The following is a 22,276-nucleotide window of genomic DNA, read 5'->3' as shown; positions in this document are numbered from 1 at the left end:
TTCAGAGGCGGCTTATTTGTGCGAAGGCCTGAGACAAAAGAGAACATGACTATTTGGGGTAATTGTAAGGAGTAGAAGCAAACTTCGAAGGGGGCAATTACCTAGTATTGAAGCTGAAGATTTTTAAAGTTTAGAGGTAAAGAGGAAGGAGACGGCAGCAGCCTCAACAGAATTAGGGATGAGGGGAGAGTCTTCCTAATACCTCAGAAAGGAATATGGAAACTCACTGGTAAACAATGTGTTCTCTAAAATTCAATATTCATGATCATTAGGTAGATAAATAAATTGTTTGCCTTTCTCTTCCTTTAACAATAATTTAGTTTTACTATTTATCACAAGACAAAAGGAACAGAAAACAAGAGTAGAGATGGATAAAGCTGTAAGTCTGTTTGACTTCTCTAAGGTTGAGATTTGATATAATAAATGGTCTAATTAGGTCTAAAACCACACCCAGATGCCAAATGAAATGAAAACTTTCCCTTAGAAGTCCCAAAGAGTTGAAGGATTAGCTTTAAGATACCCAAGATAAGGCAGTGACTCACTTCTGAAAACTAAGGGATTTCCACTGCACTTCAGTCTAGATAATGAAACTCAGAGAAACAGTCTGGGGTTACCTGATTTTGCCTGTTTCAAAACATTGCCACAGCAGAAAGCAAGCTGCCTCCAGTTCCTGCCGCTGAGGTCCTTGGAGCCATATTCAGATGAGATCATCTCAGGAACCAACAGCAGTTGCTTTCAGGCAAAGTGAATGGTGCCGCCTGGGGACATATCTTTGGTAAGCAAGATTGCAACAGAGCAGGCAGTTTACCCAGCGCAGTGCTGACTCATGCCAGGCAAAACTCACATTTCCCAAACAACTTAGCTTGAGCCAGCCACAATCAACTGCAACCTAGAAAAGAGGTGCCCCACTGATTTTTTTAAAAATCGAGTACTGATCACTGGGGACAGGTAAACCTCATTTCCCTACTGTTGGTCACCCAGCGGACTCTGGAGCCTTTACCAAGAAAGCTCCAGTGGTCACAGTCTGAAATTTCATCTGAGAACAGCTGGGGCTCAGGACAGCAAGATTACTAAAGGTAGCAGCTCTGAAGATTTCCCTCAAGAGGCTGATAAAGAAGTCACTTTGCATTTGCAAATTAGAACACCTGGGTCAGAGGACTAGGGGAACTTGCTCAGCCATTGCAAGCTGTTTAAATCACAGGGTGAGTTTTTGTCAGCTTTAACCAGGCTTGCTGTTTTTTTCCCCACTAGGCTTCTCTGACCTCTCTACTTCCTTAGACAACTCATGTTCTCTGATTAAGACAGAAATACTGGAGGTTTTTTGCTTCATCAGCTGTCACATTCTCTATACTAAAGCTAAATTATCCACCATCACACCTACCAGATACTTAAGAAATACAGAAGTCTGTGAAAGCTGCATTAACACTTGATTTTAAGAAAAAAGTTCCTAAATTTATGTTGATTCTCATTTATTGGCCAGCTTATTAAAAAATTAAATTCTAGAATGACTGGCTCATCAACAGCAATTAATTATTACTGAATTTGCCCTGACAGGCTAGAATTGGCATTGATGCAATATAAAGAAAACAAAAGATTAAGTCCTTATTTTCTACATGTTTTCATTTGACAAAAGAAACTAAAGTTCACATCAGATTCTCCTGTTCCCTGCTCAAAATTTCCCATGGTCATTAGCTATTTCTTGGCGCAGCCATTCAAGGCGACCACATCTAGCTTCATCCATCCTTCAAGGTAGGTCTCATATGGTACAAACTGGACGCAGCTGCCAACCTGATGGTCATTCAATAAATGTTATTAGGTCAATTAAAATATACATGTGGACCATCATAATTTGGTTTTAAAAAACTATGCTACTTAATTCTATTCCTTCTATAAGGAGCTGGTTTTAAAAAAAGTTATTTATCCAACTCACTTAAATCCCCTTAATTACGTTATTCCAGTAGAAGAGCCACATTGGGCTTTATAAGGTTTTATGTTCCCTCTTTTATTTCCTCCCCTTCAGTGTTTTCCTTTTCAGAAAATGGCTGTGTTTAAAGTTTTCCTACAGTGTAAGTTAATTAGTCCTTTTCAAACGATAAAAGCATATTTACAGCTGTTAACAACCATTATCTCATGGACCACACTTTAAAAAATATTGCTGAAGTGGAAGATAAGTCACAAACATTCTAACATGGAGCAACTCTCAACACACTTACAGAATATACAAATATGGAACCTCCACAAGGAAAAAAACACAGTATTGTTAGAAGCTTCTGACTCAGTCTTTATCAGTAAATAAGGAAGAGAAACGCCGAACCGTACTGTGCCCAGGAAATAAACATAAATTATATGAACAGCAACATGAGGGCCAGAAACACCAGGACTTCCTAACTGTGCTAAGATAAACACCATTTAGTAGGTGACGTAAACTATCATAGATTATCTTTTCCCTGTTTGGGATTCTGTACTGTCCCAATTAGTTTCTCCAAACTATAACCATACTCCATACTCCATCCTAGTTCCTTCTTTAAACTGGAAAGGCTGAGGATTGCACATTTAGAGCTTTAAAAAGATGCTAAATTTGAATTAATGATTTCAGCCACTTGAGGTTTTATGAGGTTAAATGAAAACTATGAGAATATAAAAACTATAAGAGAAATTTAAAAAATAATTGTGGCTTTGTACTTAAGTTCTTTCAATGCATTATCTTAAAACTCAGACAAGTAATTAACTACCCAAAGCTATATAAGTTTACTTTTTACAGGTGGTCACAACAGATATGTTAGAGGTGTGTGCGTATGTATATGTGTTTTGTGTATATAGGTATATACGCCCATACCCAATCTTTTACTTGAACGGGAATATGTAATGTCACTGATAACCCACATGGGGGGGGGGGGGTTCTGCATTATATATTAACATTATAAACAGTAAGCAGGTGTCAAAAGAGAAATAAAAATATTCATTTCTCAGGAGTATGTAGTCTTCCAAATCCACAGAAAATCACCAAATACATACAAAAAGATATGGCAGGATACACACGCCAGGGAGGGAACTGCAATGGGAGCAGATCAAGGAGGTATTTTTAGCTTTATCAGTATTTGAAATTTTTTTAACAACAAACATATATCCAATTATTACTTGGTAATTTAAAATTCTGTTCAAGTTTAAAATTTTTCTACCGCTTATAAACTACTTCAACCTTGTCTACTTCCCACTTTCTCCTCTCAACACTTACCTACTTTCCTGTTCCCAACATCCTGTACATTTCTTCTTTTTAACAAAGTTCATCTTAACTATGTCCACATACTTTTTCTGATTTCTTTCTGATACTTTCACAGATGGTGAACTGATAAACCCAAAAACCAGTGGCTGTCTCACCATGTTAAGAATTAGAGACATTGCCAAATTCTGATATTTGGTGTTCTGGGATCGCATAGCCTTTTGTTTTACACTAGTGTCCCTCCTCTTCAAAAAGGACAATGTGACCCTGGCTAGGTGGCTTGGTTGGTTGGAGTGTTGTCCCATAAACCAAAAGAATGCGGGTTTGATTTCCAGTCAGGGCACATACCTAGGTTTCCAGTTTGACCCCTGGCAGGGGCGCATAAGGGAGGCAACTGGTCCATGTTTCTCTCTCACATCGATGTTTCTGTCTCTCTCTAAAACATATACCAGGGTGAGGATTAAAAACACAAAGAAAAGTCCAGCCAACACGGCTCAGCGGTTGAGCATCAACCTATGATCCAGGAGATCAAGGTTCAATTCCTGATTAGGGCACACGCCTGGGTTGCAGGCTCGATCCCCAGTAGGAAGCGTGCAGGAGGCAGCCGATCAATGACTCTCATCATTGATGTTTCTATCTCTCTCTCCCTCTCCCTTCCTTTCTCTGAAATTAATAAAGACATATTTTAAAACACACACATAAAGAAAAGAAAAATACAAGGACAATATGTGTCAACCAAACATCTATCATCTAATAAAACACAGAAATTAAACATGAAATATGAAGTAAATTTTAGGATACCTGAGAATCAACTCTAAGGGTACTTAAGAATCAACAGGGGTGCTTATTGAAAATGATCATTGCCCATCCCAGTCCCAGCCACTGATTTCGCAGAAGTGGAGGGAGGCCTCCGAGTTGGAATTTTTAATAAGTATCTTCCTCTCCCAAGTGATTGTGATGCAGACAGGCCTTGGACCATGTTTTGAGACAGGTCATAGGTATGGCCCCTAAGCACTGTTCCCAGTAAAATGAAGGTTTTGTTCAAACACCACCAAACTGAGCAGTAGTCTCACTGAGCATGTCCTAGACATTAGTCCCCTCACCCACAAGAACCACCAAGAACATAACAATTGAACTGAATTTATTTTGTCCACTGGACCATTATTTTCTTCAAACCTCCAGAGACAATTATCCTAACTACTTTTAGGGATTTTAGCTGTTACCCCAGTCATGTTATACTGAGACATTTTCACACCTGGGGTGCAGTACAAGGGAATTTTTACAGCTGTGAAAATTAAGTTCACTTGACTCAACTGAATAGTTAAATAAAACAAAGGAGAAAACCTTCCCAAAGACAGGGGTTGAAAGTAGAGGCATTTGACTTCCTGATGAGGCAGTTTTGCCCAGAAATTCAAACCACGGGATGCTATATAGCTCATATGTCTTGAGAGTGCCCAAATGCCAACTTATCGCCACAGCATCAGCCAACGCAGGCTTACTGTAACATTTGGAAGCACGAACCTGCTGTATAAAATGGCCTCTCCTGGGAGACAAAGACTGTCGCCATGGCGGGAATCATTCCATCTTGGGGCCAGAAGGACCAGGCAGCCCCTTTAATCTTTAACGAGCCACTTTCACATTCAGATACAGGAACTGGCACTGTGTACGGCACAACCCGCTTCACAGCACTTTGCTTCAAAACAACCCCAGAGCTGCGTGAGGGTGCAAGGACTGAGTCTGCCCCCGCTGGTGCAGTTACCAGAATCTGTTCTGTAATGTAATTGTGGGCACTTTACTATCCACTGTGGTATAATACTTCAGAGTTCAGAATGGTATCCAATATCAAGGGTATTGCAACTGCCTACCTCAGGCGCAATGAAACACCAGGCTCCTATATGTCAGGAACTGAAAACATAGCAAGCTTGCAGGAAAAGGAAAAATCCAAAGCTGTCAGAACACAGTCTGAGGAACCTAATGACAAGATTGGGAGAAAGGAAGTCAGCAATGTGACCAACCTGCTATCTTGGGCAGCTGACTTTAGACACCTAACAATGGAAATTTTGGAACCATCTGATGGGTGTAATTTTCTATATGGATCTTATTTCTTCATTTTTTTTCCTGGGCTAATACAGAAAAAGGGCTGGGAAAAGGCCCTTGTCATCAAACCCCATCACCTAAACTACTACAACAGCTCCTATTACCCTAGTAACCACCCTCTCAGAACAAAGATTCTGCAATTCCACTTATAAAACTTCCTGAATTCATAATTCTTCTTTACTGTATACCTCTGGATTATTTTCCTCCCCAATAGATACACACACACACACATATTCTCCTCTAGTTCTCTAACTCTCTCTCTCTCCAATCCCTCATCCCATACTCATGTCTTGTCTCCAATAAGTCAAACTTCCTAAATTCTCACCCAGGTTTCCACTAAAAATACCACAAGATTACGTTACCTTCATTCAGGTCCTCAAGTCAAGGAGGCCTTTGTTAACATGTGTTTCATCTTGACGGGTGATGCCTCACCAAACAGATAAGATTACCTGTTCACCTACAGCTAATCTTCAAGCTGGCTTCTGTAGGCTATGGAAATAAAAGGATAAAGACTGCACAGCTTGAATGTCCCACCAAGGTAATCAAAGTAATGGAAGAGGGAGAGAAGACAGAAAAAGAGATTTCAAAATAGAATGAACAGTATATTTCTGCAGCACTTAAGAAAACACTCTATCTGACTAAGCAGCTGAAGAGTAGACAAATACCCAAAGGACTACATTCCCTAAAGATTATTGTGCTCACAGTTCTTGCTTCCCTCAAGGTTCTGCAAAAAAATATAAATAAATTAAAAAAAAAAAAAATCACACCATAAAATCAGATGCATTATTTATTCTAAAAATGGATATATAGCCTGGCCAGGAGTGGCTCAGCAGTTGAACATCGACCTAGGATCCAGGAGACTGGGATTCGATTCCCGGTCAGGGCTCATGCCCTGGTTGAGGGCTCGATCCCCAGTGACTCTCTCATCATGGATGTTTCTATCTCTCTCTCCCTCTCCTTTCCTCTCTCTAAAATCAATAAAGACATATTAAAAAAAATTTTTTTTTTAAAAAAGGATTAAAAAAAAAGGATATATAAGGAAACCAAAGCTCTGTCTTAGGCATTAAGGGATATATATATATATCACAGGGAAAAATGCCTATAATACATTATCCATTGGGTTAAAAAAAAAAAGCACTACGGAACAGCAGGTGGGGAATATACACACACACACACACACACAGCATACATACATATATACAAGGGTGGGCAAAAGTAGGTTTACAGCTGAGTGTGTGAAACAGGTTTTTTTGGTGTGTTTTTTAAATCCTCACCCAAGGATATTTTTTCCACTGCTTTTCAGAGAGAGTGGAAAGGAGGGAGAGAGAGTGAGGGAGAGAAACATCGATGTTAAAGAGACACATCGATTGGTTGCCTCCCACATGGGCCCCAATTGAGGCCGGGGATTGAGCCTGCAACCCAGGTACATGCCCTTGGTTGGAACTGAACCCGGGAACCTTCAATCCGCAGGCCGACACTCTAACCACTGAGCAAAACCGGCTAGGGCCACAGTTTATTCTTGTATTATTATTTATTAATTATTGTATTATTTTCCATTCCAACAACTGTAAACCTACTTTTGCCTACCCCGTGTATATGTGTGTGTGTGTGTGTATATGTATATATACACACACACACACATGTAGAGAGAAAGAAAGCTACAAAATGCATCTAGTTAAAATGTCTAAAACCATTTAATAGCAGTTACTGTTGGTAGGGATGGGGATTTACCTTCTGCTCTATATATATACTTCTGTGCTATTGTAGGATTTTAAAATGAGTAGTGTAAGCTAATTAGTACTGTCAGAAAGAAAGAACCTAAGATCACTTCACAAATAAAATGAAACAATTTTAACAAGTTCTAAGGGCCATTCTGAGCCAAGTTTTCTGTATATTTAACGATATACTCATTGAGGCACATTTATAAAGAATTAACCAAAAATTCATAGTTTGCGGATAGCATTGTTTGTTTGTTTGTTCATTCACCATTGCTGGTAGCACTGTGCTAGAAGCAAGCTGTGCTAGGTACCGCCAGATAAAGGGAGAGCCTCGTGCTCACTTCTTGCTTTCCTCTAAGTCTAGTCTTGCTTAGTCTTCTGACAAGGAAATTAAAAAGCAAGTCAACAGCTTCCTTTCAGCCGGAACCTCCATCTTCCAGTAATTCACCAAAATGACCAACACAAAGAGAAAGAGAAGAGGCATCCGCCATATGTTCTCTAGACCTTTTAGAAAACATAGAGTTGTTCCTTTGGCCACATACATGTACATCTACAAGAAATGTGATATTGTAGACATCAAGGGAATGGGCACTGTTCAACAAGGAATGCCCCACAGATGTTACCATGGCAAAACTGAAGGAGTCTATAATGTCACCCAGCATGCAGTAGGCACTGTTGTGAACAAACAAGTTAAGGACAAGATTCTTGCCAAGAGAATTAATGTTATGTATTGAGCATATTAAGCACTCTAAGAGCCAAGACAGCTTCCTGAAACGTGTGAAGGAAAATGATCAGAAGAAGAAGGAAGTCAAAGAGAAAGGGACTTGGGTTCAACTGAAGAGTCAGCCTGCTCCACCCAGGGAAGCACACTTTGTGAGAACCAATGGAAGGGAGCCTGAGCTGCTGGAACCCATTCGCTATGAATTCATGGCATGATAAGTGTTAAATAAAAAGACCTCTGTACTGATAAAAATGTTTCTCTTACTTGGGTAGAAGTGTGGTATCCCTTCCCCCAAAAAAATAATTAGAGAAAACTTTGTGTCCTAAAAAAAAAAGCAAGTCAACAGACCACTGAACACTGTACGGAGGCAGAGCCACATGGAGGGCTAACAACACACAACTCAAAAATCTTTGCTGTTTGTCAGTCAGATCAGTTTTACTAAGTAACCTGATGAACTTAAAAACCAGATATGCTACCTATCAGAAAAGCTAAAATAAAAAGTGGTGACAATATCAAATGCTGGGCAAGGATGCAAAGAAACTGGATCTCATACACTGCTGGTGGGACTGTAAAGTGGTATAGCCACTCTAGAAAATAGTTTGGCAGTTCATTTAAAAAACTAAACCATAAGATGCAGCAATTGCATTCCTGGGCACTTAACCCAGAAAGATTAAAACTTGTATCCACACAAATGTTCATAACAGCTTTATCTGTAACAGCCCAAAACTGGAAACAACCAGAATGACCTCCAATAGCTGAGTGGTTCAACTGTGGTCCACCCATACCATGGATACTAAGCAAATAAGGAGGAATAGATTATTGCTACACTCAACTACCTGGATGGAGGGCACTGTGCTAAGTGAGAAAATGCCCATTTCAGAAAGTCACATACTATTACAATTCCATTTCCATAACATTTCTGAAATGACAAAATTACAAAGATAGAGAACGGACTACTGGTTGCCAAGGATTAGGGATGATGGGGGAAAGGAGATGTTTGTGGGTGTAAAATGCAATTATTCATTCAACTGTCAGACCACTTTGGAGAACTAAGGAAGGTGAAAACTTTATAAAGCAAAGCACATTTCATATTATTTTGCAGTCCCTCCTATTAAAAAAAAAAAAAGATTTAAGCACATGTCAATTGCTGGCAAAGCCGCCTGAAATACATTTTAGGCATTACCTGTGCCCTAACCCTCCAGGTATTTTTATCTGAGCTCCCCTAGAGCTACAACCAGAAGGCAGCAGAAGTATCCCATGACCAGAGGCAGCAAAAGTAACCCATGTAGAATGAACTCTCATTGCAATTTGAGCTCAGCATTCAGCCAAAAGTGTCCTTCTTGAAATGAAAAGCATCTAAAAACTGCACCAATTAGACAAATAAATTGTGAAAGCCATGGTTACCATGTAGGGCACCTCACATGTGGCAGGCTTCTTACTGAAAATAGTTTTTCTTAGAAAGGTCTCAGGAGCTGACTTCAAAATGTGAGGGAGAGGTTAGTGGAAAAAATTTAAATGATACTTCCTCTGTGATTCTCTTACCCAGTCCTCACAGGGCCTCACACATACTGAAAGCAGGACACGTGGTCTCAAGCCCAGATAACAAAGTTTCACTTTCTATACTTACTGATTGGGGTTTCTTATTAAAAGTAGTCTATCACCATTTATTTCACTATCACATCAGGCCTCGTGGGGTATTAACATCTTTGTATCTTATGTAGAAGTCAACTTACTGAGAAGGCCTATTGACAAAAAGAAACAAAACCAAAAAAAGGAAAGAAAACTAAAACCACCAATAAATTATCTGCTAACTCAATGTTTTAGCTGTTGAGCCAAATGTGCTTTTTAAGGGTGACTAGTTTATATAACAAATACAATTATAATTTTAGAATTAGGAATAAACTATGAAACAATTCTTCAGTGCTAACAGAACTAAAACTAGTAAAGCAAGTAACAGTATTGCTAATATCTTTAAATCGCATTCCACACAGAGGCCCATGTATAAAAAGATAATTTTAAGCCTACATTATATGAAATGGGACCTATTTCTAAAGACCTACTCTGAAAAGTAATCACAATAAATGAGCTGATGGAGCGTGAGGCAGCTGCAGCCTGGTGGTTGAGAGCTGGGCCTTTACAGACAGACCACTTGGGTTCAAACACTGTGTGGCTAAGGCCCACTGTTTAACTTTTCTGTGCAGCATTTTCACATCTGTAGAACACAGATAACAGTACCTATACTTCATAGGATTATTGGGAGGAGGAAATGAGTTTACGTAGTCCCTGGCACATGGTAAGCACAAAATAACTGCTGGTAATTTTTGTGCACGTAAAATATAACACAGAGAAGTATCACACAGCAAAATAAATGTGAATCCTTTAATCAGTCTTACACAAAATTCTCTCATACTTATAGACATGAATAAGCATTCCCCTAACTCCCACTAAGGAATGCATACAATTTCATTCACAAAAAAGTATCATTTTACACTATGCAATGAGTAAAAGAAACCCTGCTGAGCATGCTTAACGCTTCCCAAGCTCGGCTGGCAACATATGATTTCAATAGGAAAGGGGATTGTTTTGTAAAGATGGTGTTATAACATCCTTCACCAAATGTAATGTTCAAAGCGAAAATTCAAGACTTCACATAGCAGGCATGGAGACTTTCAAAAACACCTGTACTCTCACTCATGTTTCCCATCCTTCTTTCTTAATCAAGGTTATAAAAACCAAAGTGCTCTATAGGCTGGCACACAGCCTGACAACATGCTATCCTATTGAATCGGAGGATAATGGGGGGGGGGGGGAGGCTCTGATGGGTAACAGTCCCATAACAGCCCCCACCCCCACCCTGCTCCAGTTAGAAAGATAGTCTGTCCTAGAGATGCTTAAAGAAAAAAGACCTGACTTGAATAACCTAGACATAAACAATACCTTTCTCCATTTCCAGGTTTCCCAACTATTCAGATATTTTGAAATAAGAAACATAAATTGTTTCCAAAAGTGTTAAACAATGCTTGTCCAAAGGCCCCAATGTAGCTAGTAATTTAGACAGCTGTGCTAGGAGCCACAGAGCTGCATTTTCTAACTAGTTTTGCTTCTGAACAATTGAAACCTTCTCCAGCACAAAGTCCAGACATAGGGAGCAGTGTCCTTGCAAACATCTAAACAGTTTCATTATTGTTTAACCACCAAAATAATAGCTCCAAATCTATCAAGTTTGACATTTCATTCAACTAAGCAATTTAACCAGGATGCAAAGCATGAAGAGATTTTCTCCCCTGCTCCAAATCACTCATTCTGACATTATAGCCACACAAATTAATAGTGCTTACTCCTAAACTACTTATAAAAGGCTTCTAAAAAGTAAATACAAACTGAAGTGCCTCAGAGAAACTGCAAACCCCCATATTTTATTTTCTGTCCCCCACCTCTAAGCATCTTTATGAACTCTAAGTAAAGTTACTGGACAAGAAGTTTAGTTGAAAGTGGTAAATATCTCTCCTGATTCAGGCATCAAATGCAAGTTCTATAAATTTATTCTTAATTATATTAAAGGTAAGTGTCCCTCACCTAATCTCCAAATATTAAAATTGTGGTTCTGATCTAGCAAATCACCAAGTGATGGCACTTCTGTCCCCAAGAAGGAATGGGAGTTCTCAGGTGGTTGCTTCAGTTACAGATAGCACAAGGAAGAAAATGATCAAAGACCTCTGATATCAAGATCCTAAGACATCGTCAGAACCACCTAGAACAACGCTATTCAAAGTACTTTCATTTTTAATATTTGTTTTGGTTGTACATGAGACACGTTGCACTGTATAAGTTTTTTTGAAATAAATGAAATTTAGGAATCTGATTAAGATCATCTGGAGGTGAAGCTGCAGGACTATCATTTTTGTGTCCCCCATTAATCAGCTGATTCACTGTCACTATTCAAGCTGCTGGTCTGCAACGGTGTCAACAGTCAGAGTTGGGAAACACAGAGCTAGATCAGTGGGTGTTGGTGTGATGATTCAGCGTCACCTGGAGCCCTGGGTCCATCCATATGGTGAGGGTGGTAGGGAAGGTGGAGTGCCTGTTTGACAAGTTCTCTGGGAATATTCTGGCATGCCCCTCCCCACCCGCTCTATAGCCAACACCGGCTAAGGTAAACTTCAACTCTGACACAGAAAGATTATGCAAATTCTTCAATCAGTATACGGTAAAATGATCACAAATGGTACCTGAATCTACTCATGCCCAAAAGGTAGAAAACAGAGGTAAACAAACGTGAGAAAACCTGCAGGACTAAGAATTTTCCACTGTGGACTGGGCAAGTCCTAGTCTCTGTGGTTATTTCTTCCCACCCTGTGCCTATGCCCCTAGTACAAAATCTTAGCCCCTTACTGTTCCTCCCCATCTCCATAAAATCCAAGTTGCCCAAACAATGACTGCTAAGCTGCAAAAAGAATTCCCAAACAATTCCTCCCTCTTCCAGAACGATCCTTAACTAAGGATTCCTCAAACTAGCCCAACTTCAGCTGACCCCCTCCTGCTAAAGCCTTAGAAAACAGTCTGCCCTCTTTCCCCAAATTAGAACACTCCTTTTGTCCAGCATTTTCAAATAAAGGCTTATGCTCTAGTGAATTTTCTTCCACACCATGTAAAATAATAATTTAGCCTGGTCATGAAGGGTATAATTAATTGGCTATGGGCCCATTCACTCAAGACCTAGGAAAAGGTTGGGAGTCCATAGGGGAGACTTAAGTTATTTCTCAAGCAGACATCTTAATCATTATGAAAGTTAAAAACAAAAACAAAAAAAACCACAGTTAGATTGGAAGAAAATGCTGAAAGACTTTCCAAAGCAAATGAAAAGAGTGAAACAAGCAGAGGACAGTGTGGGCGAGGGAGATCCATTTACTTAAGAAAAGCTTTTTTGGTGTGTTTTTTTTTTGCTTTTTTTCAGTTCTTAACATAATCCGGCATTTACAAATAAACAATGGTGCTGATTACTAACGAATTACATTTAACCACTCAGAGGCCAGCAGAGCCTCCAGTTGGCCAAACTTCTGTAAGTTTAAGGATGACTAGGCAGCATTTCTTTAAAGAGGATCAAGACTGTTAAAATGTTTCAGCAAATCACTCTGGCTCCAAACAATTCAAATGGGGGTGGGCTTGCCCTATTGGTCTGGTGGAAACAAAGGGCTATCCCAGGGAGCCCTGCCCACTCCACAACCCAGAGATAATGAAACTGTATTTTTTATATGCAATTCTAGAAAAGACGTGTGAATCTTAAACTAGGAGATACAGGCTAACCTGTGGCATTGGAAAAGAGCAGATTTAAAAAGTCAAGACACACTTGCTTCAAGAAATTTTTTTTAAGTTCAAATTCAGCACATGAATGGTAGCCACTGAAAAAGGCTGCTGAGAGAACTTGAAGGTTTCACTGTATCTTTGTAGGAGAGAACAATGGAGAAATTACCAGACCAAGGTCACTTTCCACTAAAGAAAAAAAGAAAAAAGGTTAGCAGCCTCAACAGATAAAAACCTGTGTAGGTCATAACTCCATGAAATCAGCAGCCTGGTGAGAATCTCTCCAAAATCCTGTAGGAAATAAAGTGCAGATTAGAGTAACTAAATGCAAAGTCTCCTTAAGAGCAACTTCTGTTCCTGAAGACTAGAGCATATGATTCTGAAATGTATCATAGAAAAATTGTGAAGTGGATTTGCCAGGCATCACAGCCTTTCCACTTTCCTATCAGGTCTGCTAACGCTATGATCTAAAAAGAACAGAGCAGCAATTTGGGAAGGGAATTAAATACTACAGCTTAACTGAGAAAACCACTCCATTCTCTAAGTCTTTGCAAAAGTTCACATGCTCATGTAACTGTAATATACTTAGGGGTTCCCAAAAATTACATACATTTTCTCAAGAGCTGTAGGAAAAAATATAATCACGGGGTAAAGGCCAAATGCTGTCTCTTTCGAATGCTTAAATAGCCAATTATGTGTCTTAATACATTAATTCTATATAGAGAAAGATTATTACAGGAAAGTTGAATAAGACATCTTTTAAAAATGTACCCTGGGGCCTACATCCATTCAACTGACAGTAAAATCAACCTTAAAAAAGCAGTTTTATGCAACGTCTAGTATTTTAATTTCCCAGCTGCCAACAAAAATATGTAAGGAGCAGAAATTAAACTAATTATGTCAGCAGCTCAGTGAACAAAACTTTAATTGTATTACACACTAGTTAGACATTTGTGGAACAAAACAAAAGCCCTTAAGGGTAGAACTTCTTTAGAATATAAATGATTCCCAATCCACATGACAGAAATTAGTCTGGGCAATAAACAGATACTTGGTTTGGATATAAAAATTCAATCAACAACATAATTCAGTGTTAAAAATATATAGTATAAAAAACAAATCTCTGGAACGGCTTTAAGTCACTCCGTGATTTATATATGCTGTATCCTTAATAATTCCTTTAAACTAGTATTGTACTAATCAGCTTTTTTAACATCCTGCCCACAAAAGAGCCTATTCACTTAGCTGGGAGACAGGTGTTAGCAACCAGCAACCTCTTAGAGTTCCAGGGGCCTGTGGCATGACTGGCAAGTGGAAAGGAAGGCCAATTTGCAAGAGGGAAAGGAGGGAGAGAGGGAAAAAGAAACCAAAAGAAACCAAAAGGGAGAAAGGAAGATGAGGAAAGAAATGGATGCCAGGTGCTACCTAATGGGGCCACCCTCAAAGCCTCCTGGTCTAAACTGAGCTCCAGAACGATCACCCAGACACATAAGGCAGAATGCGAGTAGTGTTACTAGGTTATTCCTGCAAACAATAACTCTGGATGTAAGCCTACACTCCACACTTTCTCTCTCCCCTCCCCTCTAAAAATCAATGAACGTGTCCTCGGATGAGGATTAAAAAAAAAAAAAAAAAAAAGGTGAAGGGATTAAGTAGTACAAATGGTAGTTACAAAACAGTCCTGGAGATGTAAATATAGGAAATATAGTCAATACTACTGTAATAACTACGTATGGTGCCAGCTGGGTACTGGAAATATTGGGGGGGAAACACTGTAAAGTATATGAATGTCTAACCATTATGCTAAACTCCTGAAACTAATACAAAATAATATTGAATGTAAACTGTAATTGAAAAAGTTTTTTAAGTTTAAAAAAAAAGAGCTGAGTAGATATTTCCATAGAGATATAGAGAAGACTAGATTTAGAAAGACATCTTAAGTCTACAAAATAAAAATCTTATGAGAAAGTGGGAGAAAAGAATACTCATTGAGTTGTTTGCAATGTACAAGGAACATATTTCTCTCTTTTAATCCACATAACAATACTACCAGGCATTATTTTCACCTTGCAGATGAAGAAAATGAAGCTCGCCAAGGTTGAGTAGTATGTCTAAAGGAGCTTGACCAGGAAGTGGAGGAGCTGGGATTCAAAACCAGTTATCTATTTCCTAAATTGTTTGGTTTTTCCCATTTTTATTCCCTAACATATTTAGTTCCCCAATTCTGTTTTAACTCAGATGGTTCTGTATTTCAGCAATTTTTCTTCTTTCCATGAACTCAGCAAAGTACCTGTAACTGACTACATTTTATTGACTATTAAGCATCTTATTATTTTCAATAAGCGCTTCAGCTATCTAGAAATAAAACATCTGGCAAGTTGGCTTTATTTTAAAACCCTACATACAGAGAATTCCCAGGCATCTGTCCTATCCAACAACTGACCATAACTAGTCGACTACCCCTCAGACTTCCAGTTGTTTCCACATCATCATGCACTTGTCAACTCAGGAAATAAAGGAAGCCACTTTCACCAACCCTCTCTCGTGACTCATACATAATACAGCAGAGAGGGCCTCTCTGTAAAACAATTTACATAAAAGTTATAAAAGTTCCTTTTTATCTGTCATGACCAGGAAATTGGCTGTTCTAGCAAATCAAACATCCTGAATAACATGATGCTTTTAAAGGGACTACCAATTTATAAAGAATTTCAAAGCAATACAGCACTGGCACCCAAACCTGCTATAAATCAGAATCACCTGGGGAGTTTTTGGGACCAATGCCAGAGAGGTTTTTAAAATGTAGATTATGGTCATCACTTACCCACTCAATCAAAATCTCCAGGAGGTGGGACTAGAAAATCTATATTTTTAAGGAGCCCCTCAGTGACTCAGTTGCAAAGGGCTAGGTACCGAATGTTTCAAGGAGCACTGGCTTTTGGAAGTTCCTTGCAATAAAACATAGTAAAAAGGCTAAAGCTGCACTGAATACAATATGACCTTCTTTTAATGATTCAGGAGACTGCAGGCTCTCCCAATGCCTCCAGTTCATCACTATACTGGCAAAAACAGAAAGAAAGGAAAAGCTAAGATTTTATATTGGTAGAAGGCTGGAAAAAAACTACTTTTGTTTTTCTGTAAGATTCAAAGAGCTGGTTTTCCCCGGAGGAAATGTAGATTTTATGCTTGCTTTGAAAAAGGAAAATGTTTAAAAACATAGAGTAGGACTTTTAACCAACTGCTTAGCTCCAATTTAGAATGTTAACAGGCCCAAAGGCATAAAAAATATGGAATATTCAACCTGAATAAGAGAAAGCAGAGAAACTTCAAGACAGAGTCTTAACTATGAGAAAAGAGGACGAGTTTAAACTAAGAATGGCATTAGAGGATTAGATAAAACCACTGTCCTGACCCTGGCAACTGATAAAACCTGGAAACAGGGAGCACTGAGGTCTTTGAACACGTGAGGCTGAGGATTCCTACCTACAGGGGATACATGTGAGCTATAATAGGATATCCTATTAAAAGCCCAACTGGTTTTAGGATTTTAAAACTCCGTGAATAACAAAGTCAAAAGGTGAAAGTGAGCAGACCATTTTCCTTTTGAAGAAATGGGATTCTGTGCATTTGGATATAAAGATATTGTCTTTACAACTGCCAAAATCTTTCTTACATTAACACACATAACTACTGCCAGTACGCAGTAACCAAACAAAATTAATAATTAGAAACCATTACCAAATAACAATAATGATGAAGCAGCTCATCCCTTGAGACTTCAACAGCAATTTAACACATATATTTTCATTAAACTCTAAATTATATCTTAGCCCTGTATTGCAGGGGTTTTGAGATTCCAAGGTGCAGAGGTTAAATCTTTCCTCCCAAAATATACACTATGGTTAGTACAAGTTTGATGTCTCTAATCTAACATTAAAACAATAGCAGTATTATTAAAGGTTCTATTATAAGGATTAAAAAAATCCAGTTGGAAGTAGTCCCAACACACCTCGAGTTTATGTAGGTGCTTTCAGAAAGTCCGAGGCACAACTCTCTCATAGATGGATGAAGTTGTATTAAACATCACAATGAACATGTAATTGGGGGGGATTGTCCTTTTTTTGTTATTGTTGCTGTTTTGTCTTAAATGATGGTAACTGAAAATGCCTTTTCCACTGCTATTTTAAAAGCCCTTAAAAAGACACTCCCATTAGATGGTGCTAAGCAGGTATGTTAACTGGTTTGGGCCATGAAAAAGTTGGAAAACTAATTTCTAAGCATTCTGAGACGGGCTCTCTCTTTTTATGTGTACTATTTTAGCAACTGGTTAAACTGAGTCAATTTAGAGAATTTACAACCCTTGCTCCCAATGTAAACAGTCAGGATAACAACTGTCTACGTGACCAATATGAAAGTTTTTAGTGAGTTGGTCTTCGTAATGAGAAACAGACATTAAAAAGGGGGTGTCCTAGATAACACGGGAATTTTCTGCAAACACAATCAAGTTATTAGGTAGCCCTGCCACATCAATCTGAAAATGTTCTACGCAAGTTTCAAACACTTTCAAACTTCACACCACTAAATAAACTGTAATTTTTGAATTGTACTCTGAAGTCTAGAATTATTAGGAAATTTGACAACGTTTCAGAAACGCAGGCCATTATCTATTTCCTTGAATGTGAAAGAGAATAAAAGGATAAAGCTGTCCAACTTGAAATCCCCTGAACAGAAAAGAAGTATCACTGCCAGCTCCCAACCCTGGGACTCTGGATACAAACTCAGCCCAGCACCACATCCCCTGCCTACTCCTATTCCTAGAAAAATGGTTCAATAAAACGGACAGCCTTGACCACATTTCAGTAACTCGAACTGTCACTGGGAAAAACCACAAGGCTCCTCCAAACAGTTGTAGCAACAGGGGTGATCAGAGGTCTTCTCTGTCCTCCAAACCACCTGTAAAATGAATGTATACTTACTGCTTTCTTAGGTCATGTGCACCTGGGATGTTTGTTCATCTCGTCACTGGCCTTTTGCCAGAGTGCAAAGTGACAGTTGTGGGTGAAGCCCTATTTCCAAGCTAACAATATACCTTCCCTGGGTAGACTGGGAGGAGCCTGGTACACTCTTCCTTGATTACGCAAGCAGTTTTTCCTCCCTACAACGAATGACAGACCAACAAAAAAGGAGAAAATGTGCAGGTTTTGTATTCTGCCAGCCTGAAATCAGGCTCTGAGTAGACAGACGCCTGCCCGGCTCGGGCTCCGGATCTAGCCTACCTCCCCACGCCTGGTCAAATGTCTCCTGGGCAGCCAGCTGAAGAGAGGCCCCACTCCCCTCTGTGCCCGAGCCACTGGCCACCCCACACACATGATCTCAAACACACACAGGACAATTCCCCAAAGAGGGAACAGTGGACCCTGGAGGAAAGCCTTGACCACATTTCAGTAACATTCCCAAACTTCTCCATCAAGCCTTCCAACTCCAGCCGCCTTCCTCTTCCAAAAAGCCCGCAGGACTCCTCCACGGAGGAGCCGGGACAGGCTAATTTCTTTATTTAAGGGGGACGCAGGCCGCCACGTACCTGACTCAGTTTACTCTGCCGTAGAGCAGAATCTTTCCCCCACAAGCTAGCTGGACCCGCCGGTCTCTACGGCGTTTGGAGATACTCGAGGTTACCCGGCCCCGTTCTGCCGCCACAGGGGAAATGCTTTCTTGAGGGGACTTCCACAGGACAGGTGCGGGCTACCCTGAATGAGACTCGCCGCGATGCAGGAGTTCCCCCATCCCGGGCAGGGCAGGGAGAGTCCCAGGCCGCGTCCGGCACGGAGGAGGCGCCCCAGACCACACAGCCTGGCGAGACCCGAGGCCGAGCGGCGCCCTCACCGCGGCCTCCCCCTGGACCCCACGCCAGGCCGGGCGCCCCGCGGGGCAGCGCCGCCGCCGCCTCCTCACCTGCCGCGGCTGCCGGCCCGGCCCGCACCTGGGAGCGGAGGAGTGGGGCGGGCTTCGGGCCGCGGACGCCTCAGGCAGGGGGGCTCCAGGCTCCGCCGCGGCAGCGTCTCCGGGGCTGAGGGGTACCGGGGGGCGGTCGCGACATCCTCACCGGCTGCCCCAGGAAGTTGCCCCCCCCTACCCATCCCCAGCCGGCTGGCCCCGCTGCTCCCGCCCCCAGCGTGGCCCCGCCCCCGGCGGGACCTGCCCCCTCTCGGGAGCGCGCCTCCGCTCCCGCCGCGCCCGAGCCACCATAGAGAGGGCGGAGGCGTGCGGCGGGCTACAGCGCGGCGCCCGCGCGCGCCCCCTGGCGGAGCCGAGGCCGCCGGAGGCGGGGCCCGCGGAGCCTGAGCCGGGGCCAAGCGTCTGTTCTGGTTGCGTTGCTCTCCGGCCTCCACGCGAGGAGGTGAAGGGTCCACGTCCGAGTCGCAGCTGGGCCATGGCCCAGCTTGGTGACCTTGGGCGAGTCCCTTAACATGTTCGAACTCGTTTTATAATAAAAGTTTGAACGTTGCCTCACCTTCATAGCTCCCTGTTCCTCGCGATGCTATAAGCAGGTGATGGTCCCCAAATTACGGAGGAAACGCAGGCCCGTCGGGGCTCACTAACCTATTCAAGGTTCCCATAGCTGGGAGGTATTATTAGCCAGACCTGTAGGACACTGTTATACAAAAATCTTAACTTCCCCGGCTGAAAGACTTTTTAAAAGAAAGGTTTTATTGGGCCATAAAGGACCGGGTTCCTGGGGCATGGAATCTGAAGTTTCATCAGCAGCAGTGTAGTTGGGAAAGGCAACAGGTCCTGCAGTCCTGGAGTTGAGAGGGGTCTTTTTTGTATCTTGGGGGGTGGGGGGGAGGTGTAAGTTATTGGGAAAGAATTTACATTGGCCACAAATAAGGGGGGTGGAATAAGGTGAAGTGAGGGAGCAGTTCTATGATAGGAATGTCTGTTAAGAAAGAAATATTTATTGCTTTTGTCTGGTTACAGGCAATAGTTCTGAAAACTCATGCACATGCAAGATCCGGTGGCCCATCTAGTAGTAGGCTGGTAGCCTGCCTGGATGTTGATTCAAAGCTCCAACATACATTCAGGAATGTGAGCAGTCTGTCACCTGCCCCCCAGCTATTAACAGGCTAATTGTTCTGTCTCTTTCTACTACTCTCCAGCCTGGGGTAATTTAATTTAAAACATCTCGGGAATTTTTGTTCTTGTCAATATCAACACCCTTGTTTGTCCCACTTACTCGGTAGCACCTCCCCAATCTAGCAGTTCCCAGTCTAAACCCCCACGACTAGGTAGTTTCACCTTCGGAAGGTGAGGAAATTGTTCGGAGGAAGGCAAAGGTACAACGAAAATGGCTGGGTGCCGAGAGCCCATCCTGGCCGTTCATTAGCTGTGCACCTTTCAGTGGGGTGCTTAACCTTTCTGAACTCATTTCCTCATCTCCCAAATGCAGATTGGTAGAAGGATTTGAATGAGCTAATGCATAGAAGGTTTAGTAAACTATAAAGCACCAGGGTTGCATGGGGAATCATTAGCCAGCGTTGACTAAGAAAATGCCTAGTAGTGAAAATAATATAAATTTGAATCCTGCTGACTGGTGTCTATTGACACTTAATTTTCTTATGCTTTAGGGTCCTATGGAGACCTCCCAGAGTTCTTCTGAGCAATTTGTTTTGGGGTTTTTTGCATTTTAAAATAAGGAACATCACCAGGAAAAATGGAAGTAATAATATTTTTACACGTAGACTGTCACTTTACAAGTATTATTTACAATCTTCCCAACAACCCAGCAAACTGAGTAGTATTATACCCATGTTATTAATGAAGATCTGCAGATTAAGTGTTTACCCAAAGCCACACAGAAAAAGGCCGAGCTGGAATTTGAAACTGGGTCTTTCCACCACCAGGAACGCATGGAATGACTGGCCTTCTAGACGCCTCCTGCACCTGAAATAAATGTACCTGCCCATCTTTTTCCTACCTGGCTATTTTGGTAACTTTCCTTGATGCAATTCCCTGTCCTCTCTGCTTCTCTCCAGGGTTTTATTTTCCCACATGAAGGCATTTGTCTCCTCTTTTTCCTCTCTCTGGCTCCTTGTCTCTTGAGATGCCAGGACCTTGTGCATCCTCTCTTATTTCTGAAATGGATTTATGATCTGTGATTAAGACACAGCATTCTCTACCCGATCTCTCAGATCTCTCCTCTCCATGTTAATCATAGTCATAGACAGTTAATAGGTCCAAGACAAGGATGGGGTGGGACCAAGAGATGCCTTTTTGTAAACTTAAATTTACAAGCTGAGTGCTCATTTCCTAAAGGCAGTGTGCTTAATCCATTGTTGAACCCAATAATTGAAGTCCGGATTCGCAACATTCCTGTGGAAATCAGTTTTTCTGGGTCCTCTCATCCATATTACAGTTAAAACATTGGAATGCTGCTAAATAATGCGCGTATCACTGAAGCATGGAGGTCTCAGAGGTGCATTTACCCACACTCCTCCTTTCTCCACCTTTAGCATTATCGCCATCACTATTTTTCATCTTTATTGTGCCCTTCCACAGAGGCACTCAATAATGTACCCATTGTGTAAGTAATCTGAAATCCTTTTCGGCAAGCAATAGTATTTAGTAGCAATAAAACACTAATTTGTCTACCAAGTGACATATTTATAGGAGCTATTTACTTTGACATATTTTTATTATTTCTACTCATTTGCTAAGTACTTTCCAATACATATTTATGAAGCATATGCCTTTCCCCAAACAGTGGTGAAATAATAAATCATATTATTTCTTTTATCAGCAGCAGCAGCATGGCATGTAAGTCCTAGTGCCCTGATTTTTGTTTGTTCTGGCAAGAGCCAGACCAATTAATGGTGACCAAACACCTACTATGTGCCTGTGAAAGGCACTTTACATCTGCTATCTGTTTAATTTCCCTGAGACATACATTTTACCAATAAGGAAAATGTAACTCCCTTGCAACATAGATTTTACCTCTAAGACATTACCTTGTTTAAGTACCTTGGCCATAAAGGGCCCAGCAGGGTTTTGAAGCTAGATCTGGATTCGAAAATCCTGACTATAATAATTTCTGTACAATATAAAGTATTCCTTTCTGAGAGAGACTGCATAGGTTACCACAGAATGGAACAGTTAGAAGTAAACAGACACAGGATGTTAACCCCAGTTTTTCTATGAGAGGTTACTCTCTGGGGGAAGTTA

The 22,276-nt window shown here is 41.0% G+C and overlaps 1 protein-coding gene and 1 pseudogene across 11 annotated transcripts in view; one reads left to right on the top strand and one right to left on the bottom strand.

The window, feature by feature from the left end:
* The window catches only part of RFFL (ring finger and FYVE like domain containing E3 ubiquitin protein ligase), a gene marked incomplete at its 5' end in the record, with an annotated part of 64,206 nt that extends 44,969 nt beyond the window's left edge, over nt 1–19,237 (bottom strand). For 2 of the 10 annotated variants that reach the window (XM_081115630.1, XM_081115633.1), the window contains one exon: nt 19,038–19,198. In XM_081115630.1, the coding sequence (XP_080971756.1) occupies nt 19,038–19,194 (157 nt within the window). Of the gene's footprint in view, nt 1–614; nt 712–18,033; nt 18,163–18,638; nt 18,827–19,009 lie in introns of those variants that run through there. The other 8 variants (XM_081115637.1, XM_081115639.1, XM_081115634.1 and 5 more) reach the window with 8 other exon arrangements.
* On the top strand, nt 7,488–7,971 carry LOC308568696 (large ribosomal subunit protein eL21 pseudogene; annotated as a pseudogene). Its single transcript has one exon. The product of its transcript is annotated as a large ribosomal subunit protein eL21 pseudogene (transcript).
* Nucleotides 19,238–22,276: the final 3,039 nt, after the last annotated feature.

Source organism: Miniopterus schreibersii (assembly GCF_964146895.1).
Source record: "Miniopterus schreibersii genome assembly, chromosome: 16".
Taxonomy (NCBI): domain Eukaryota; kingdom Metazoa; phylum Chordata; class Mammalia; order Chiroptera; family Miniopteridae; genus Miniopterus; species Miniopterus schreibersii.
Note: the sequence above shows the minus strand (reverse complement) of the source record. Positions and strands in the feature narration are given on the sequence as shown.